Source organism: Pelodiscus sinensis, chromosome 1 (assembly GCF_052426305.1).
Source record: "Pelodiscus sinensis isolate ZL-2025 chromosome 1, ASM5242630v1, whole genome shotgun sequence".
Taxonomy (NCBI): domain Eukaryota; kingdom Metazoa; phylum Chordata; order Testudines; family Trionychidae; genus Pelodiscus; species Pelodiscus sinensis.
The window spans coordinates 73,210,392-73,225,113 of NC_143052.1; the positions used below are offsets into that span (position 1 = coordinate 73,210,392).

Below are 14,722 nucleotides of genomic sequence, written 5' to 3' on the forward strand. Positions count from 1 at the left end.
AATTCTATGAAAACTTGAGGTCGTAGTAGTAAAGAGCCTGCAGTACCCAGAGCAAGCTTTCCTTACCATCCTTGGTAAAGCTCCTTCTCCACCACCACTGAGAGCTGGGTGTAATTTGTCCTATTTTTTATCTGCATTACCCTGAGTGCTGGGACTCTAGTGCAGAGACTCAGCATATCTAAGAAGGTGTTCAGCATGTCCCAGATCAGACACAAAATGCAAAATTGAACTCTTAGTTCTCACATAAGTACTTCCACCACTTCTGCACATGTAGTTCAGGTGTGTCCACAACTTCCTGCAATCAGCTATATTTCTCTGCAGCTATGGAGAAACAGGGTGGAAGAGAGAAAAACATCTTTTCCAATGTCCCCCCACTCCCCCAGGATCCACAGTTTGAAAGGTAATCCTCAGCCCTTGATCCCCAAGAGTCTCAGCACATTGCAAGTGACCTGTCATCAGGGGGACAGGGCTGGAAACCAAGATTGCCTAAATACCTGCTAACTGGCCTTGAGCCAAAAACTGCTCCTCAGTTGGAGAGTGCATCAATCTTTTATCTAGCACTGTTTGGTAATTCTGGATTCTTCTTTTATGTCAGAATTCATGCTAACTTGCAGATGAAAAATTATCTGATTCTTTCCTAATATTGCTTTGTTGAATGGTTTTGTAATAGGTGAATATATAGTTGTGCCCGGGATGAAGTTCTGTGTACTTCCCAGTCTGATTCAAGGCTCTCTTCCAACTTTTTATCTGAGCTTTCCAAACTCTTAACATGCTAGGACAGGTGTATTGGTCATAACAAAATCCTTGGGAATGCATCAAATCTCAAGTAAAAGGGTTTTGTTCTGCAAAAGAATATCCAGGACAGAAGGATAGAATACTCAGCCTCTGCTAATCTAGGATGTCTGTGTGATGTGGTTGAAGCTAGTATTATAAAGTCTGGAGGAGAAACTAGCAGATGTGTTCTGTTCCCCTAAACAAAGTTTGGCCTAATAGATCTCTGATGTACACAAGTACATTGACCACATGTAGGGCCAGTCCAAATTACTTAATCCTCATTGAGCTTTAGAGGAAAGAGCAAGGGTTTGTGTGGCCCACAAGTTGAAGATTCTAAGAATGTAGGGTCTCTGTTGGTTTTACTTTGCTATGAATCAAAAAATGTTGCTGTGGAGTCTTTTATGTATGTTAAGGCATGTCAGAATTTTGTTCCCAGGCTGAAATGAATGTCAATAGTGGGTTTTCCCAAGGCACATTACAGGCAGTCCCCGGGTTACGTACAAGATAGGGACTGTAGGTTTGTTCTTGAGTTGAATCTGTATGTAAGTCGGAACTGGCGTCCAGATTCAGCCGCTGCTGAAACTGACCGCCAGTTCTGACTTACATACAGATTCAACTTAACAACCCCAAGTCCCCAAGTCAGCTGCTGCTGAAACTGATCAGCGGCTGATTCCAGGAAGCCTGGGGCAGAGCAACTGTGTCTCGGGCTTCCTGTAGTCAGCGCTGGTCAGTTTCAGCAGTGGCTGACTTGGGGACGCCTGGGACAGAGCAGCTGGGGTGCTTCTGGGTTGCTCCAGTAGCGCTGCTCCTCGGCGCTACTGGACCAACCCAGCAGCACCCCAGCTGCTCTGCCCCAGGCGTCCTGATTCAGCCGCTGCTGAAACTGACCAGCAGCAGCTGAATCAGGACGCCTGGGGCAGAGCAGCTGGGGTGCTGCCGGGTTGGTCCAGTAGTGCCCAGAGCGGCGCTGCGGGACCAACCGGCAGCGCCCCAGCTTCTCTGCCCCAGGGTACACAACAAAAGCCTGGTCTGCTGGGGCAGGGGCACACTAGCTGCGCCCCCCCCCCAGCAGACCAGGGACACGGGGAGCAAAGCCACAGCGGCGGGGTGCCGCGCCTCTGAGGCTTTGCTCTGGCGTGGGACCCGCCACCGCTGCGGCTTTGCTCGCAGTGCCCCTGGTCTGCTGGAGACGGTCCCCAGCAGACCAGGGGCACCGGGAACAAAGCTGCAGCCGCGGTGGGGTCCCGCGCTTCTGAGGCTTTGCTCCCGGTGCCCCGGGTCTGCTGGAGACGGTCCCCAGCAGACCAGGGGCACCGGGAGCAGCTTTTCTCGCCCCGGAGATTGAGGTGGCAGACCGTTGCCTGCGAGCTTCGGGGCGAGAAAGCCCCGTTCGTAAGTGCGGATCCGACATAAGTCGGATCCGCGTAAGTCGGGGACTGCCTGTATTGCAGAGCACCCTGCCCTCTCTTCCTGATATTAAAACACTCTTCCACCCCACAATTGACTCAGAATTACCCTCCAAGTGCCCAGAACTTTTTCACATTCCCCAACATCAAGTGATCTATCACCACCTCCCTTAAACTACTGAAATCATATCTCCTACCGTAGCATCTTAACTCTCCAACCTTAGCATGTGATGCCACCCAAACTACCTGTCAACTGCCAACTTTTCTTGCTGTCTTTTTAAGATCAAATGTTGAGTAACTAGGGTAGGCCCTCAGCCCTGGGAGAAATGTGTTTGAGGGCGAAGTATGTTTGCACCTTCCTAAGTAGCATCCTTTGGCATACAGTGGGCTGGAGAGCTGTGAATCTTCTCTCCCGTCTCTGTCATTACTGCATGATCTTATGAATCCTGCGTCTCCTACATGTACTATGAAACTGCATTAATTTGCTGGCACATGACCTCCTGTGGCCACATAGGCAAAGGTGACCTCATGACTCTTCATGACAAATATCCTGCCTTGAACCCATTCCCAGATTTTGAAACCATTCAAATCCCGTTCTGCTGATCCCCTTCCCCATCCCTCCCAGTGACATGGTCCTTCTTGCTCACTATGCTATTTAAGAATCTGTTTACTTTTTTTTTTTTTTTTGCTTCTCATTTTACAGTTTCTGGACATGACTACATTATAATTAAAAATTATTACCATATGTCTTGTGCAAAATCCAGCACTTACATATTTTGTCACTGGGCATGGGATCAAGTGGAGTCAAATAATTAATGTAATCTCTATGAGTTATGTGACATGATTTGGTCAGGAGAAGAACTGCTGTGTCTCTTGATTCCTTGTAAAACCTGACACTTAAGAATAATGTATGAGTGCGGCTGATACCATTAGAGTTGGCAAGATAACTTTATTATTCTTGGTTATATTCACTGAGTAGCACCTAAGAAATTCCTGAGAAGCTGTTCTTTTTTTTCATTGGGAGCTGTTCTTATTTTGACAACTAGCCTGATAGGGGAGAATTGTCTTTTTGTCTCTGTTACTCTTCTAAACAACTGAGGTGTTTGATCATCACATTAGCAAAATGACTGGGATATTGTTGAATAGTGATAGAAATGTAGCCGTGTTAGTCTGGGGTAGTTGAAGCAAAATGCAGGACAATGTAGCACTTTAAAGACTAACAAGATGGTTTATTAGATGATGAGCTTTCGTGGGCCAGACCCATTTCCTCAGATCAAATAGTGGAAGAAAGTAGTCACAACCATATATACCAAAGGATACAATTTAAAAAAAATGAACAAATATGAAAAGGACAAATCACATTGCAGAACAGAAGGGGGATGCAGGGGGGTGGGAAGGGGGAGGAAGGAAGGTAAGTGTCTGTGAATTGCTGATATTAAAGGTAGGGAGAGTGGGATGTTTGTGAGTTAATGGTATTACAGGTGATAATTGGGGAAACTGTCTTGGTAATGGGTGAGAAAGTTCAAAGACTTGTTAAGTCCTTGTTGGTAAGTGTCGAATTTTAACATGAATGACAGTTCAGAGGATTCCCTTTCAAGTGCAGATGTAAAAGGTCTTTGTAGCAGAATGCAGGTGGCTAAGTCATTTAGAGAGTGTCCTTTCTGGTTAAAGTGGCAAGAAACTGTTTTCTCTTTGTGATCTTGTCTGATATCTGTTTTGTGGGCATTAATCCTTTGGCGAAGTGTCTGAGATGTTTGTCCAATGTACATAGCAGACGGACACTTTCGGCACATGATAGCGTAGATTATATTTCTGGATGCGCAGGAATATGTGTTCTTGATCTTATAACTCACTTGGTTAGGTCCAATAATGGTATCAGCAGAATGAATATGTGGACAAAGCTGGCAACGGGGTTTGTTGCAAGGGAAGGTACCAGGGTTGGTATTAGTGTGGTATGTCCTGTGGTGGTTGGTAAGAATCATCTTGAGGTTAGGTGGTTGTCTATAGGAGACTATGGGTCTGTCTCCCAGAGCCTCTTTGAGTATGGTATCCTGTTCCAATATAGGCTGTAGTTTATTGATAATGTGTTGGACAGGTTTAAGTTGGGGGTTGTAGGTGATGACAAGTGGTGTTCTATTGTTGGTTTTCTTGGGTCTGTCTTGAAGTAGATGGTTTCTAGGTATTCGTCTGGCTCTTTCAATTTGCTTTTTTGTTTCTCTGGGTGGGTAGTTGAGATTTATAAATGCTTGGTAGAGATCCTGAAGCTTCTGGTCTCTGTCAGTGGGGTTAGAGCAGATGCGGTTGTATCGAAGGGCTTGGCTATAGACGATGGATCGTGTGGTGTGTTCTGGATGGGAGCTGGATGCATGTAGGTAACTGTATGAGTCAGTGGGTTTTCTGTAGAGAGTGGTGTCTAATTTTCCATTGTTGATTTGTACGGTGGTGTCCAGGAAGTGGATCTCTCGTGTAGAATGGTCCAGGCTGAGGTTGATGTGACTTAGCCATCTGCATTCTGCTACAAAGACCTTTTACATCTGCACTTGAAAGGGAATCCTCTGAACTGTCATTCATGTTAAAATTCGACACTTACCAACAAGGACTTAACAAGTCTTTGAACTTTCTCACCCATTACCAAGACAGTTTCCCCAATTATCACCTGTAATACCATTAACTCACAAACATCCCACTCTCCCTACCTTTAATATCAGCAATTCACAGACACTTACCTTCCTTCCTCCCCCTTCCCACCCCCCCGCATCCCCCTTCTGTTCTGCAATGTGATTTGTCCTTTTCATATTTGTTCATTTTTTTTAAATTGTATCCTTTGGTATATATGGTTGTGACTACTTTCTTCCACTATTTGATCTGAGGAAGTGGGTCTGGCCCACGAAAGCTCATTTAATAAACCATCTTGTTAGTCTTTAAAGTGCTACATTGTCCTGCATTTTGGGATATTGTTATGGCAATACATGTTTTAAGTAATTTTAGAAGTTTTCATTTTTATGTTTTCATTTTTAAAAATTGACATATTACTTTCTAAGTGCAGCCCATGAAAGCTTATGCCCCAATAAACGTTAGCCTTTACGGTGCCACAGGACTCCTTGTTGTTTTTGCTGAAGCAAACTAACATGGCTACTCCTCTGATACTTTTTAAGAATAATCCTCATGAGTAAATCTACATGTTATTTTTCAGAGGACTAAGCTAAAATTGTTGTTTATTATAAATGAATTTTGTAATAAAGCTAAGTGGAAAATGCAGAAAAACTCAAAGCTCTAGGGTTTATTTGTTTTAAATCTTGATTTGGGTAAATTCAGGTTTAGTTTCTCTTGTTGTTTGTACAAAAACCAAAGACTACATTTTCATGGAAAATTCAGGATATTCTGCAAGATATTTGGGTCAAAGTTTTAAAAGCTGGATGTTTCCAGTTAGACTTCTCTATCCAAATAAAGGCACCTAGATTAGTAATCTAATTTTAAAAAACGTGTACCTACCAACTGCTATTGAACTCAGCATTCTTGGAAATCAGGATTCTGAGTTGTGTACCTAAATTTGGATTTCAACGGTTAACTTTAGACATTCTTTTTCAAATCCCTCCCCCCTCAAAGAAAACCCCCAAAACTTTGGTCCTGGATTCAAACTGTGATTATCATCCAAATAAAACGAATTTGCTTACTGGGTATATTCAAAAATCTATCAAAGTACAGCAAGCTCTGATTTAGAAATGCTAAGGCCTGATCTTGCAATCTTTTAAACTATGTTAGTAAATTTACTTAGAAGAGTTAAATCTCATTAAAAGCAATAGAGTTACTCTGGTGAATAAAGTTGTTCACGTGCAGCTGTTTGCAGGATTGGTGCTCTGGGCAGCACTGAAGATAATCAAACGAGCTTTAGGAAACAAAGTATAAGAGGGAGAGACTGCATACCTGTTGATGAAATTGTCCACCTAAGTTTTATATCCTACCCATTGTCGTAGAACCTGATTGCCTTGCAATGTAAAATCAATAGCAATCACAAAATTCCTATTGGTCTTGATGGAGTCTCTGGCATTTCTCCCTTTTCAGGTTCAATTGCAAATTTATATCTCTCTAGCAAGATAAGTTACCAATGGTCCCCCCTTTTTTTTAAATTAAAATGAAGTAATTTTAAATCAGTCAGAAAATTCCACATTAATATAAATCCCAGTTTTCCAATTTACATAATAGTTTAGTGGGGTTTTTTTCGGTCTTATTTTATTTTACATTTAAGCTGAGTAATAGAAATTAAATCTAGGAAATCCTAATATGAATTATGTGTGTATACATTTTTCCCATTGTTTTTCTAGTTCCAGAAGATCAACCCCAGAATTTAGCCAAAGGCAACATTACTGGAAAGTCCTTCTCAGTGTCTTGGGAACCACCAACCATTGTAACAGGAAAGTTTAGTTACAGAGTTGAGTTATATGGACCATCTGGTAAGTCTCAGTCAAACTTAGATTTCCTCTATCGTTAGGATACAATTTCTAATGGTAGCTGTAGCACTATTATTCTAAAAATGGATACTTGAAAACAAATTTATAAATTAGGCTTGGTAGTAATTCTCTGATAATTTCTTAGTGAAAAAGGATGCTTGTCCGGGGGGTTGCTGTCTACTACAATGCCTCCTCGTGCTTGTGTCTAGTGAATAAGCTCTCATCCAGTTTGATATCCCCTTCCTCATACACTGGCCCCTCTTTGGTTACCAGGACTTACAGTGCTCCCTCATCATGACTCAACCTCCAGCTAGGTTATATAAAAAAGAAATTAAAAGGAAAGAAAAATTTTCTATTCAGACTAGTTGAAAGGGTCCCTTTGAATTATAATGATATATGAATATTTTACCGGGGACATGAAATAGCAATTCTAATAACTCTAAAGTTATCACAAACTGATGGTAACTTCGTTATTGTTAATAACTTCATTATTGTTTTGGTCCTCTGTCTTACATTGCCAGGGAAAATAACTATATTTAAAATGAAGAAACGTTCAAAACTGTTTTTATTAAACTGAAACTGCTTTCTCTTTTCATTGTAGGTTATATTCTGGATAACAGCACAAGAGAGCTCAAGTTTATATTTGATAATCTAACACCATTCACAAGATATGATGTGTATGTTGGTGCTGAGACAAGTGCTGGGATCGGGCCTAAAACTAATGTAACAATTTTCACTCCTCCAGAAGGTAGGTAGAGTTATAAAAATAAAACAGACAAAGCTACTGTCCTGCTCCATATGATGACTGATTTTAATTCTCCCTTCAAAGCCATTTGAGTAAACTGTGTATGAAAAATAAGTGAGTTTCTAGTTTACTTCCTCATCTGGGTGGTGTATTACATGCCAAAAATAGAATACACAGAAATGTATGTGATTGCATGTTTAGCAATCACAAAAAATAAACACACCTTGTGAAACGATCATATTTATTTTAGTTCAAAAGCCTTCAAAGATTGTGGAAATAATATTTTTGAATGAAAAAAGGCATTAACTGAAGTACCCATTCCAGAAGTAAAGACCAACTCCTGTTATTTGGCCAGTAGATGGCAGCAAATAGTCGGGTAAAAGCATATTTCTATAATTATATCAAATTTGATCACTCCACATGTACAATTCATTATCTTTTTAGTGATATTGTCTCATAGAGCTCTTTTTCAAAAGATATAGTTATGTGAGTAGCATGTGCTAACCTTAAAAAGAAGAATGTGGTCTATGTGCATCAAAATTATACTACTTTCAACAAAATACATTGTTTGTCTGTAAGAAGGTGATTAATACACTTTAGTTAAAGCATAAAAAGCATACATGTTTTACAGGACATCCAAGAATACTCTTTTTATTTATTATAGTGAGATTTCTCAGTATATAAGAGGTCTGAAAATAGAACAGATGAAATGCTGCTCATGATAATACAGGAGACAACTAGCCAAACTCAGCAGGTGTGAAAGGGCATATGTGCATTCTCCCTGTCACCTTCCTTTTCCATCCATCTTTCTCTGTTCAGTCCTGTTCAATTTTTTTTTACTCATTAAAACGAAAACTAACAGACTTTTGTAAATTCATTCCCTTAAATACAGCCTTCAGTGGTAGGGATGTAACAGTATAGTCACTTAACCTATTAACCCAGGGGTTCTCAAACTTGTAATACCGCGACCCCCCTCTCAGTTGCTTGCGACCCCCCTCTAAGTTGTTTGTGACCACCCGGGGGGTCGGGACCCACAGTTTTTAGAAATGCTGTATTAACCAATAAGCAAAATTGATGCGTATCAGTTAATGCTATAGACTACACACATTCCCCATTCCCCCTTGCCAGTAATTTTTTTAGCAAGCTAGACAGAAACTTCCTCCGGGTTCGGGACTGACCCCTGCTGCGGCTCTGCTTTTAAAGTGTATTAGGAGCCAGGCAGGCAGGCAGCTCAGCTCAGTTCTGGCTCGCACCAGGTCTAAGAGCTCAGACCCCACGCTGGACAAGGGCTGTTGGCAGCCCATGCAGCTGCAACTGTATAAGAGGCAACAACGCAGGATGACAGGCAGTCAGTTCACGAGGGGAGCTGGTTTTTAAACTGGCTCCCCTCATGGACCAGCTCCTGCCTAGCACCCCACACTGTTTCCTCTGATACAGAGGCAGCAGCACAGAATGGCAGGGGGTTCCTCAGTAGTGGGGCCGGAGCACACTGGGTGCCAGCCCTACCCCCAGGGACCATAGAATAGTCAAGTAACTGATAAGAATTCATGAGGTCAATCGACTATTCAGTTAACCAATATTTAACATCCCTAGTCAGTGGTAACCCCACTTTTCCCAATGCTCTGACATTTTCAGATCTGCCTCCTGAGGTTAATACTCCTCTTCCAAATCCAGTTTTAGCTTCCTTTCTCAATTATAAAATTATATGGTTGGATGAGTAATTTAATGGATTAGTAAGTCTAGAGTTGTGCAAACTGTGACCTGTGAATTACTAGTGAAGACATAAAACTTTTGCTAGTGTTCTAAGGGGTTTCGTATAGTTACATGTTGCTGATTCTCCTCATTATCAGTGGAGAGAATCAGAAAAGGTTGTATGATTGAGGTCGTGGGGGACTAGCAATGAAAAGCAGAGATAGACAGTTGAATTAATTTTTCTAATTAAAAAAAGGACAAAGCCTTTATCACATTAAATACAGCTAAAATCATGAATAATCTACAGTAAGAAATTTCTGTAGATGCCACAGAAATGTTACATGACTGTGAATGGGAGGGGAGATAACTCATAGCACAATTTCTCTATTAAGATGCAATTAACACTTATTACAAGGTTTGACAACATGTTCTCTTGTCCTCTGGTATAGTCACTGGTCCACACTGACTAATGTTGGAGTTGATCTTGATCCTGTTTTATTACCTCCATGAGTCTCAAATCCTTCTTCAAAATTGAAGTTCAAAATATTTGTTGGGAAGTAGTGTCTACAGGTACCAGCCCTGATCAAGTCTCCATTGTGTTAGTTATTGTACAAATACATAGTAAGAGACAATCCCTGTCCCAGAGAGCTTTCAGTCTTGGATCCCAATTCACCTGCTTCATGCTTAGCTTTATGCGCTGTAAGGAATCCTATTGATTTAATTGTGACTACTAGGTAAGCCTTGGCTAGTTCTGGACCTAAATACACAATACAAACAAATGGTAGGAAAACAGAAAGAAGAAGTGAAGTGACTTGCCCAAGTTCATATAGCAGGTCAGTGGCAGCGCTGGAATAGAATCCAAGTTTCCTGACTTCCAGACCAGTGTTTTCCTTCTGGACTGCACTCCCACTCTGACCCATATTATTTTCTTTTATTTATTTGCTAGATTTCTTTTACCTAGTTGCTTCTGGGAAAACTAGCAGGTGATGTTCTAACTTCTTATCAGCAAGAAGAACTGAGTGTTATAGCCCTCCAATTTGAATACTGATTTATTTTGGTGTTTATATTCATGCTAGGCAATACAAGTATTTTCAAGTGTGTTATGATATGATAGATTAATAATTTTGGTACCAAACCTATAAACCCCCATTTGTGCGAGTAATCCCATTTGTAGTGAAAAGACTACTTATGTAAGTCAGGATTAGCAGGCCTTTTATCTATGTTACTTTAGGATGAATGATTTTGTGCTTCAAATTCTACAAGAGCCATTCTGTGAAATTGTCCTGGTGTATGTGTAGCCCACATGCCTAACATGGTTCACTGTACCATAGAGTGGCACTTAGACCACTTGCAGAAAGAGATATGATCAAGTGAGCTCTACAGCCTGAGATGAGAGTCAGCTGGTTTTAAAGCTCAAGCTGTAGAGTCTGCTACCTTAAGCTCCAGAGGTCCCAGGTTCAAATCTGCCTGGTGGTGGTTACATATGCACACCCCGCCCTTTGGAGGGAGGGTACCCAGCAGTGTGGATGCCACTTGGTCAGTTGCCAAATTGTCAGCAATCTCCTTTAATCTATGGAAACCCACCTTTGGTTTCAGTGGCTAAAGTTAATAGAGTAGCCTTAGATCAGGGCAGTACTGCCTAACAGCCAGAATCAATAAGGAGTAGCCCCTGGTTCAGGGCAGCACCGACTAATGGCTAGAATCAATGAGGGTGACAGCCTTGGCTGGAGGACCTGGGTGACCCTACTCTACTAGTCCTGACTCAGGGCCCCGTGAGTGGCAGAGCGTTCTACCACTTGCTCAGTGGGGACTCTGACCGGGACTCTGACCGAAACACGCCAAGCTCACCTAGGTGGGAGATACCACTCCAACAGCCTCCCTGGGTCACTTCCTACCAGTGCAGGTGCAGGTCTCTTCCAGGTGGTCTCTTCTGAAAAAGGAGGGTTTTCCTATATTTGGCTCCATGTAGACGGGCCAAATGTCAGAAAAGCCTCTTCCAAAAAAAGGATCGGAAAAAGGTATGCAAACTGCGGTTTGTAATTTGCATACCTTTTTCCGAAAAAACCTCAACAGTGTAGACATAGGCTCTGACTGGTATGTCTCTGGCACTCCTGCTGGAGGTCCTTCTCCTCTGGTAGTCAGCTGAGACTGAGTCGTGCTACTGCCTGTTATGTTGCCCCAGCATTTGAAGCATGCCCCAGTCTGGGTAAAGAGGCGGGACTTCCTCCATCCACAGGGTTTTAATTCCACTTGATTCAGTGCAGGGTATGTTAAGACACAGACGTGTGATGGTTGTTATTTTGCATGAAAAAAGTCCTTGTGTTTAAGGCCAGAAGGGACCACCGGATCATCTAGTCTGACCTCCTGTGTATTGTAGACCACCAACACCACTCAGCATCCACACACTAAACCCAATGACCAAAATTAGATTGAAGTACAGGCAGTCCCCGGGTTATGTACAAGATAGGGACTGTAGCTTTGTTCTTAAGTTGAATCTGTATGTAAGTCGGAACTGGCGTCCAGATTCAGCCACTGCTGAAACTGATCATTTTCAACAGCGGCTGAATCTGGACACCAGTTCTGACTTACATACAGATTCAACTTAAGAACCCCAGGCATCCCCAAGTCAGCTGCTGCTGAAACTGATCAGCGGCTGATTCCAGGAAGCCCGGGGCAGGGACTTCCTGTAGTAAGCCCCTGGTCAGTTTCAGCAGCGGCTGACTTGGGGACGGCTGGGGCAGAGCAGCTGGGGTGCTGCTCGGTTGGTCCAGTAGCGCCGCCGCTCCTCGGCGCTACTGCACCAACCCAGCAGCACCCCAGCTACTCTGCCCCAGGTGTCCTGATTCAGCCGCTGCTGAAACCGATCAGCAGCGGCTGAATCAGGACTCCTGGGGCAGAGCAGCTGGGGTGCTGCCGTGTTGGTCCAGTAGCGCCAAGGAGCGGTGCTGCGGGACCAACCGGCAGCGCCCCACCTGCTCTACCACAGGCCCGAGGCTTTGCTCCACGTCTCCCTGGTCTGCTGGGGGAGGGAGGGGCCACTAGCTGCGCCCCTCCCCCCCAGCAGACCAGGGACAGGGGGAGCAAAGCCGCAGCGGCGGTGGGGTGCTGCGCCTCTGAGGCTATGCTCTGGCAAAGCCTCAGAGGCGCGGGACCCCTCCGCCTCCCCGGCTTTGGTCCAGGTGTCCCTAGTCTGCTGGAGATGGTCCCCAGCAGACCAGAGGCACCGGGAGCAAAGCGGCGGCGGCGGAGTCCCCAGCAGACCAGGGGCACCTGGAGCAGCTTTTCTCACCCCGGAGGTCAAGGTGGCGGGACCGCTGCGCTCTGGGCGGTCCCACTGCCTGCGAGCTCCAGGGCGAGGAAAGCCCCGTTCGTAAGTGCGGATCCGACGTAAGTGCGGATCCGACATAAGTCGGGGACTGCCTGTATTACAGTCCAGAGGAGACTAGACTGTTATTTGTCACAGCAAAGAGTAGAAGAGATTGAGGTACACCACTGCCTAAGGCACTTGCTAGGGTGATTAAGTGATACATACGTACAATGTAAGATTATTATTACTAAAAGGCAAAATGTAATACAATTCATAATATGTGACGCACAGAAAATAGGACTATCAATAATTATAATTTTCTAAATACTTTTTCCATTTCATTCATATATATATATATTTGCTTTAAGTTTGTACCAACTGGTGTAGATCAGCATAGATCCCCTGACTTCCAGTGCAAATGAGTTCAGATGAAACTGAGCTATACTGATTTGCACCAGATGAAGACACCACCTGTACATACCATTTTATTAAAATCATATAATGATCTGCATGTTTTTAAATCATGGTTTAACTAGTGGGACAAAATTTATTTGAAGTAGTTTGTTGATCATGGGCGGATGAGAGTTTTGCGGGGCTCAGGGCAACACAATTTCACGAGGCCCCCCTTTGGAGAAAACATAGAAAAAAGGCATCCCCCTGTGCCCACTCCTCCAGTAACCCCACTCTGATCATGTGAGCTACCCCTCCTCATCTCCTCTCCTAACAACTCCCTCTACATACCTGTGCTGCCTCTCTCCTCTGGTGCTGGTCCCTCCCCTGTAGGTGTCTGCCCTTCTGCTTCACCGCCAGAATCCCCTCGCACCTGCACCTTCTCTTACTCCTGCACCCTCCTGGTGCCTCCCCCTTCCTTCACTGCCCCTGCACTCTTTGCCCTCTTTTTCCCTGATGCCCACTCCCTCACCACCTTCTGCCCTCTTCCCCTCATGCCCTGTGCCCTCACACATGACTTGCTCCATCCCCACCTTCCTCATGCCCACCCCCCTTTCAACCATTCTCTCAGCACCTCCCCCTCCCCCTTTTAGCCCCCAATGCCCTTACCCTCTCCTCTCCCAGCATCACCCTGTCCCCCTCCCGCTGGCACCTCCCCTCCTGCCCTTTTCCTCATTTTCTTCACTTGGCCCCCTGGCATTTGGTGCCTTCTCCTTTATTCTCCTGACCTGCCCCCCTCTCTTCAGCACAAGCCCCTTCCTCTGCCATCCACCTTCTGCCTTCCAGTTTGCAGGGCAGCCATGACCCCAGCCCAGTCTCCAGACCACGTGCCGAACCGAGCAGTGCAACGCTGGGCCGCGCGGTTTTAAAGTCCCGGACTGTGATGTCACGCCACACCCGGAAGTCTCCCCTCTCAGCTGTTGCGCGGCATTTCAGCATGCCGCACATGTGTTCACTTGGCCCCACATGGCCTGTACTGGCCAGCGCTGGGGAATTTCTAGTGCGAGGCTGCGGTGCCCCATCACAATCCCCCTCCGTCTCCAGCAGCTGCCAGCTGGCCCTTCGGTGGACGGCCCACCAGGAAATTCCTGGTGGCCCACCGGGCCAGTCCGCCCCTGGTGCTAGCGCAGGGCCTATTGAAGTGCGGGGCCCGGGGCAGCCTCCCCTCTCACCCTGCCCTATATCCGCCGCTGTTGTTGATTGCACTGGAGCAACTCTGTTCATAAACACTTAAAAGCTGATAATGCTTAGAATGCCTTTAATTAATATGCTGAAAAAGTTTACAGTAAGGTTTAGAAATGGATAGTGTTTAATGAAATTCAGTATTGGAAATAACATTTAAACTTAAGGAGTTTTTGTTTGTTTTAGTTCCAAGTGCAGTATCTGATTTACAACTAGCTGAAGTAGAAGCCACTCTCATAAGAATTGTTTGGAGAAAACCACAACAACCAAATGGAATCATTACCCAATACAGAGTTAAAGTGTTAGCTCAGGATACAGGAGTGACTGTGGAAAATACAGTTCTCACAGGGAAAGCTAAGGTATTTTGTTTTTATTTGGCTATTCTGTTTTGTTTGCCTTACTCAATATTAAATTACAGAATTATTATTACTATTGATTAATGTTCACTCCTTTCTCACTGTCTCTTATTTTTTGTTCCATTCTTAACTGAGAGTTAAAGATTCTACTTTCAGCTCACTGCAATGTCACATAAGAGTAAATCTACACAACAATGAAAGGCATATGGCACCGCCCTGGCTGGCTCAGGTCAGTTGACTTAAGCTCACTAGGCTTAGGCTGTGGTGAAGGCAGTACTGGGGGAGGTAAGCTCCCCACCTCACTTCTAGCTCCGCCCTTTCTGCTAGGCCCCACTCCTTCTCCACACCTGCAAGGGGAGTGG

The 14,722-nt window shown here is 44.3% G+C and overlaps 1 protein-coding gene across 11 annotated transcripts in view; it reads left to right on the top strand.

Annotated features, from left to right (window-relative positions):
* Positions 1-14,722, top strand: part of PTPRQ (protein tyrosine phosphatase receptor type Q) — a 207,932-nt gene that overhangs the window by 66,008 nt on the left and 127,202 nt on the right. For all 11 annotated transcript variants that reach the window (XR_012904907.2, XM_075932438.2, XM_075932462.2 and 8 more), the window contains 3 exons: positions 6,503-6,631; positions 7,230-7,376; positions 14,191-14,363. Coding sequence is in view for 10 of the 11 variants with exons in the window: in XM_075932438.2 (XP_075788553.2) it covers positions 6,503-6,631; positions 7,230-7,376; positions 14,191-14,363 (449 nt within the window). In the remaining variant the exon portion in view is untranslated. The remainder of the gene's footprint in view (positions 1-6,502; positions 6,632-7,229; positions 7,377-14,190; positions 14,364-14,722) is intronic.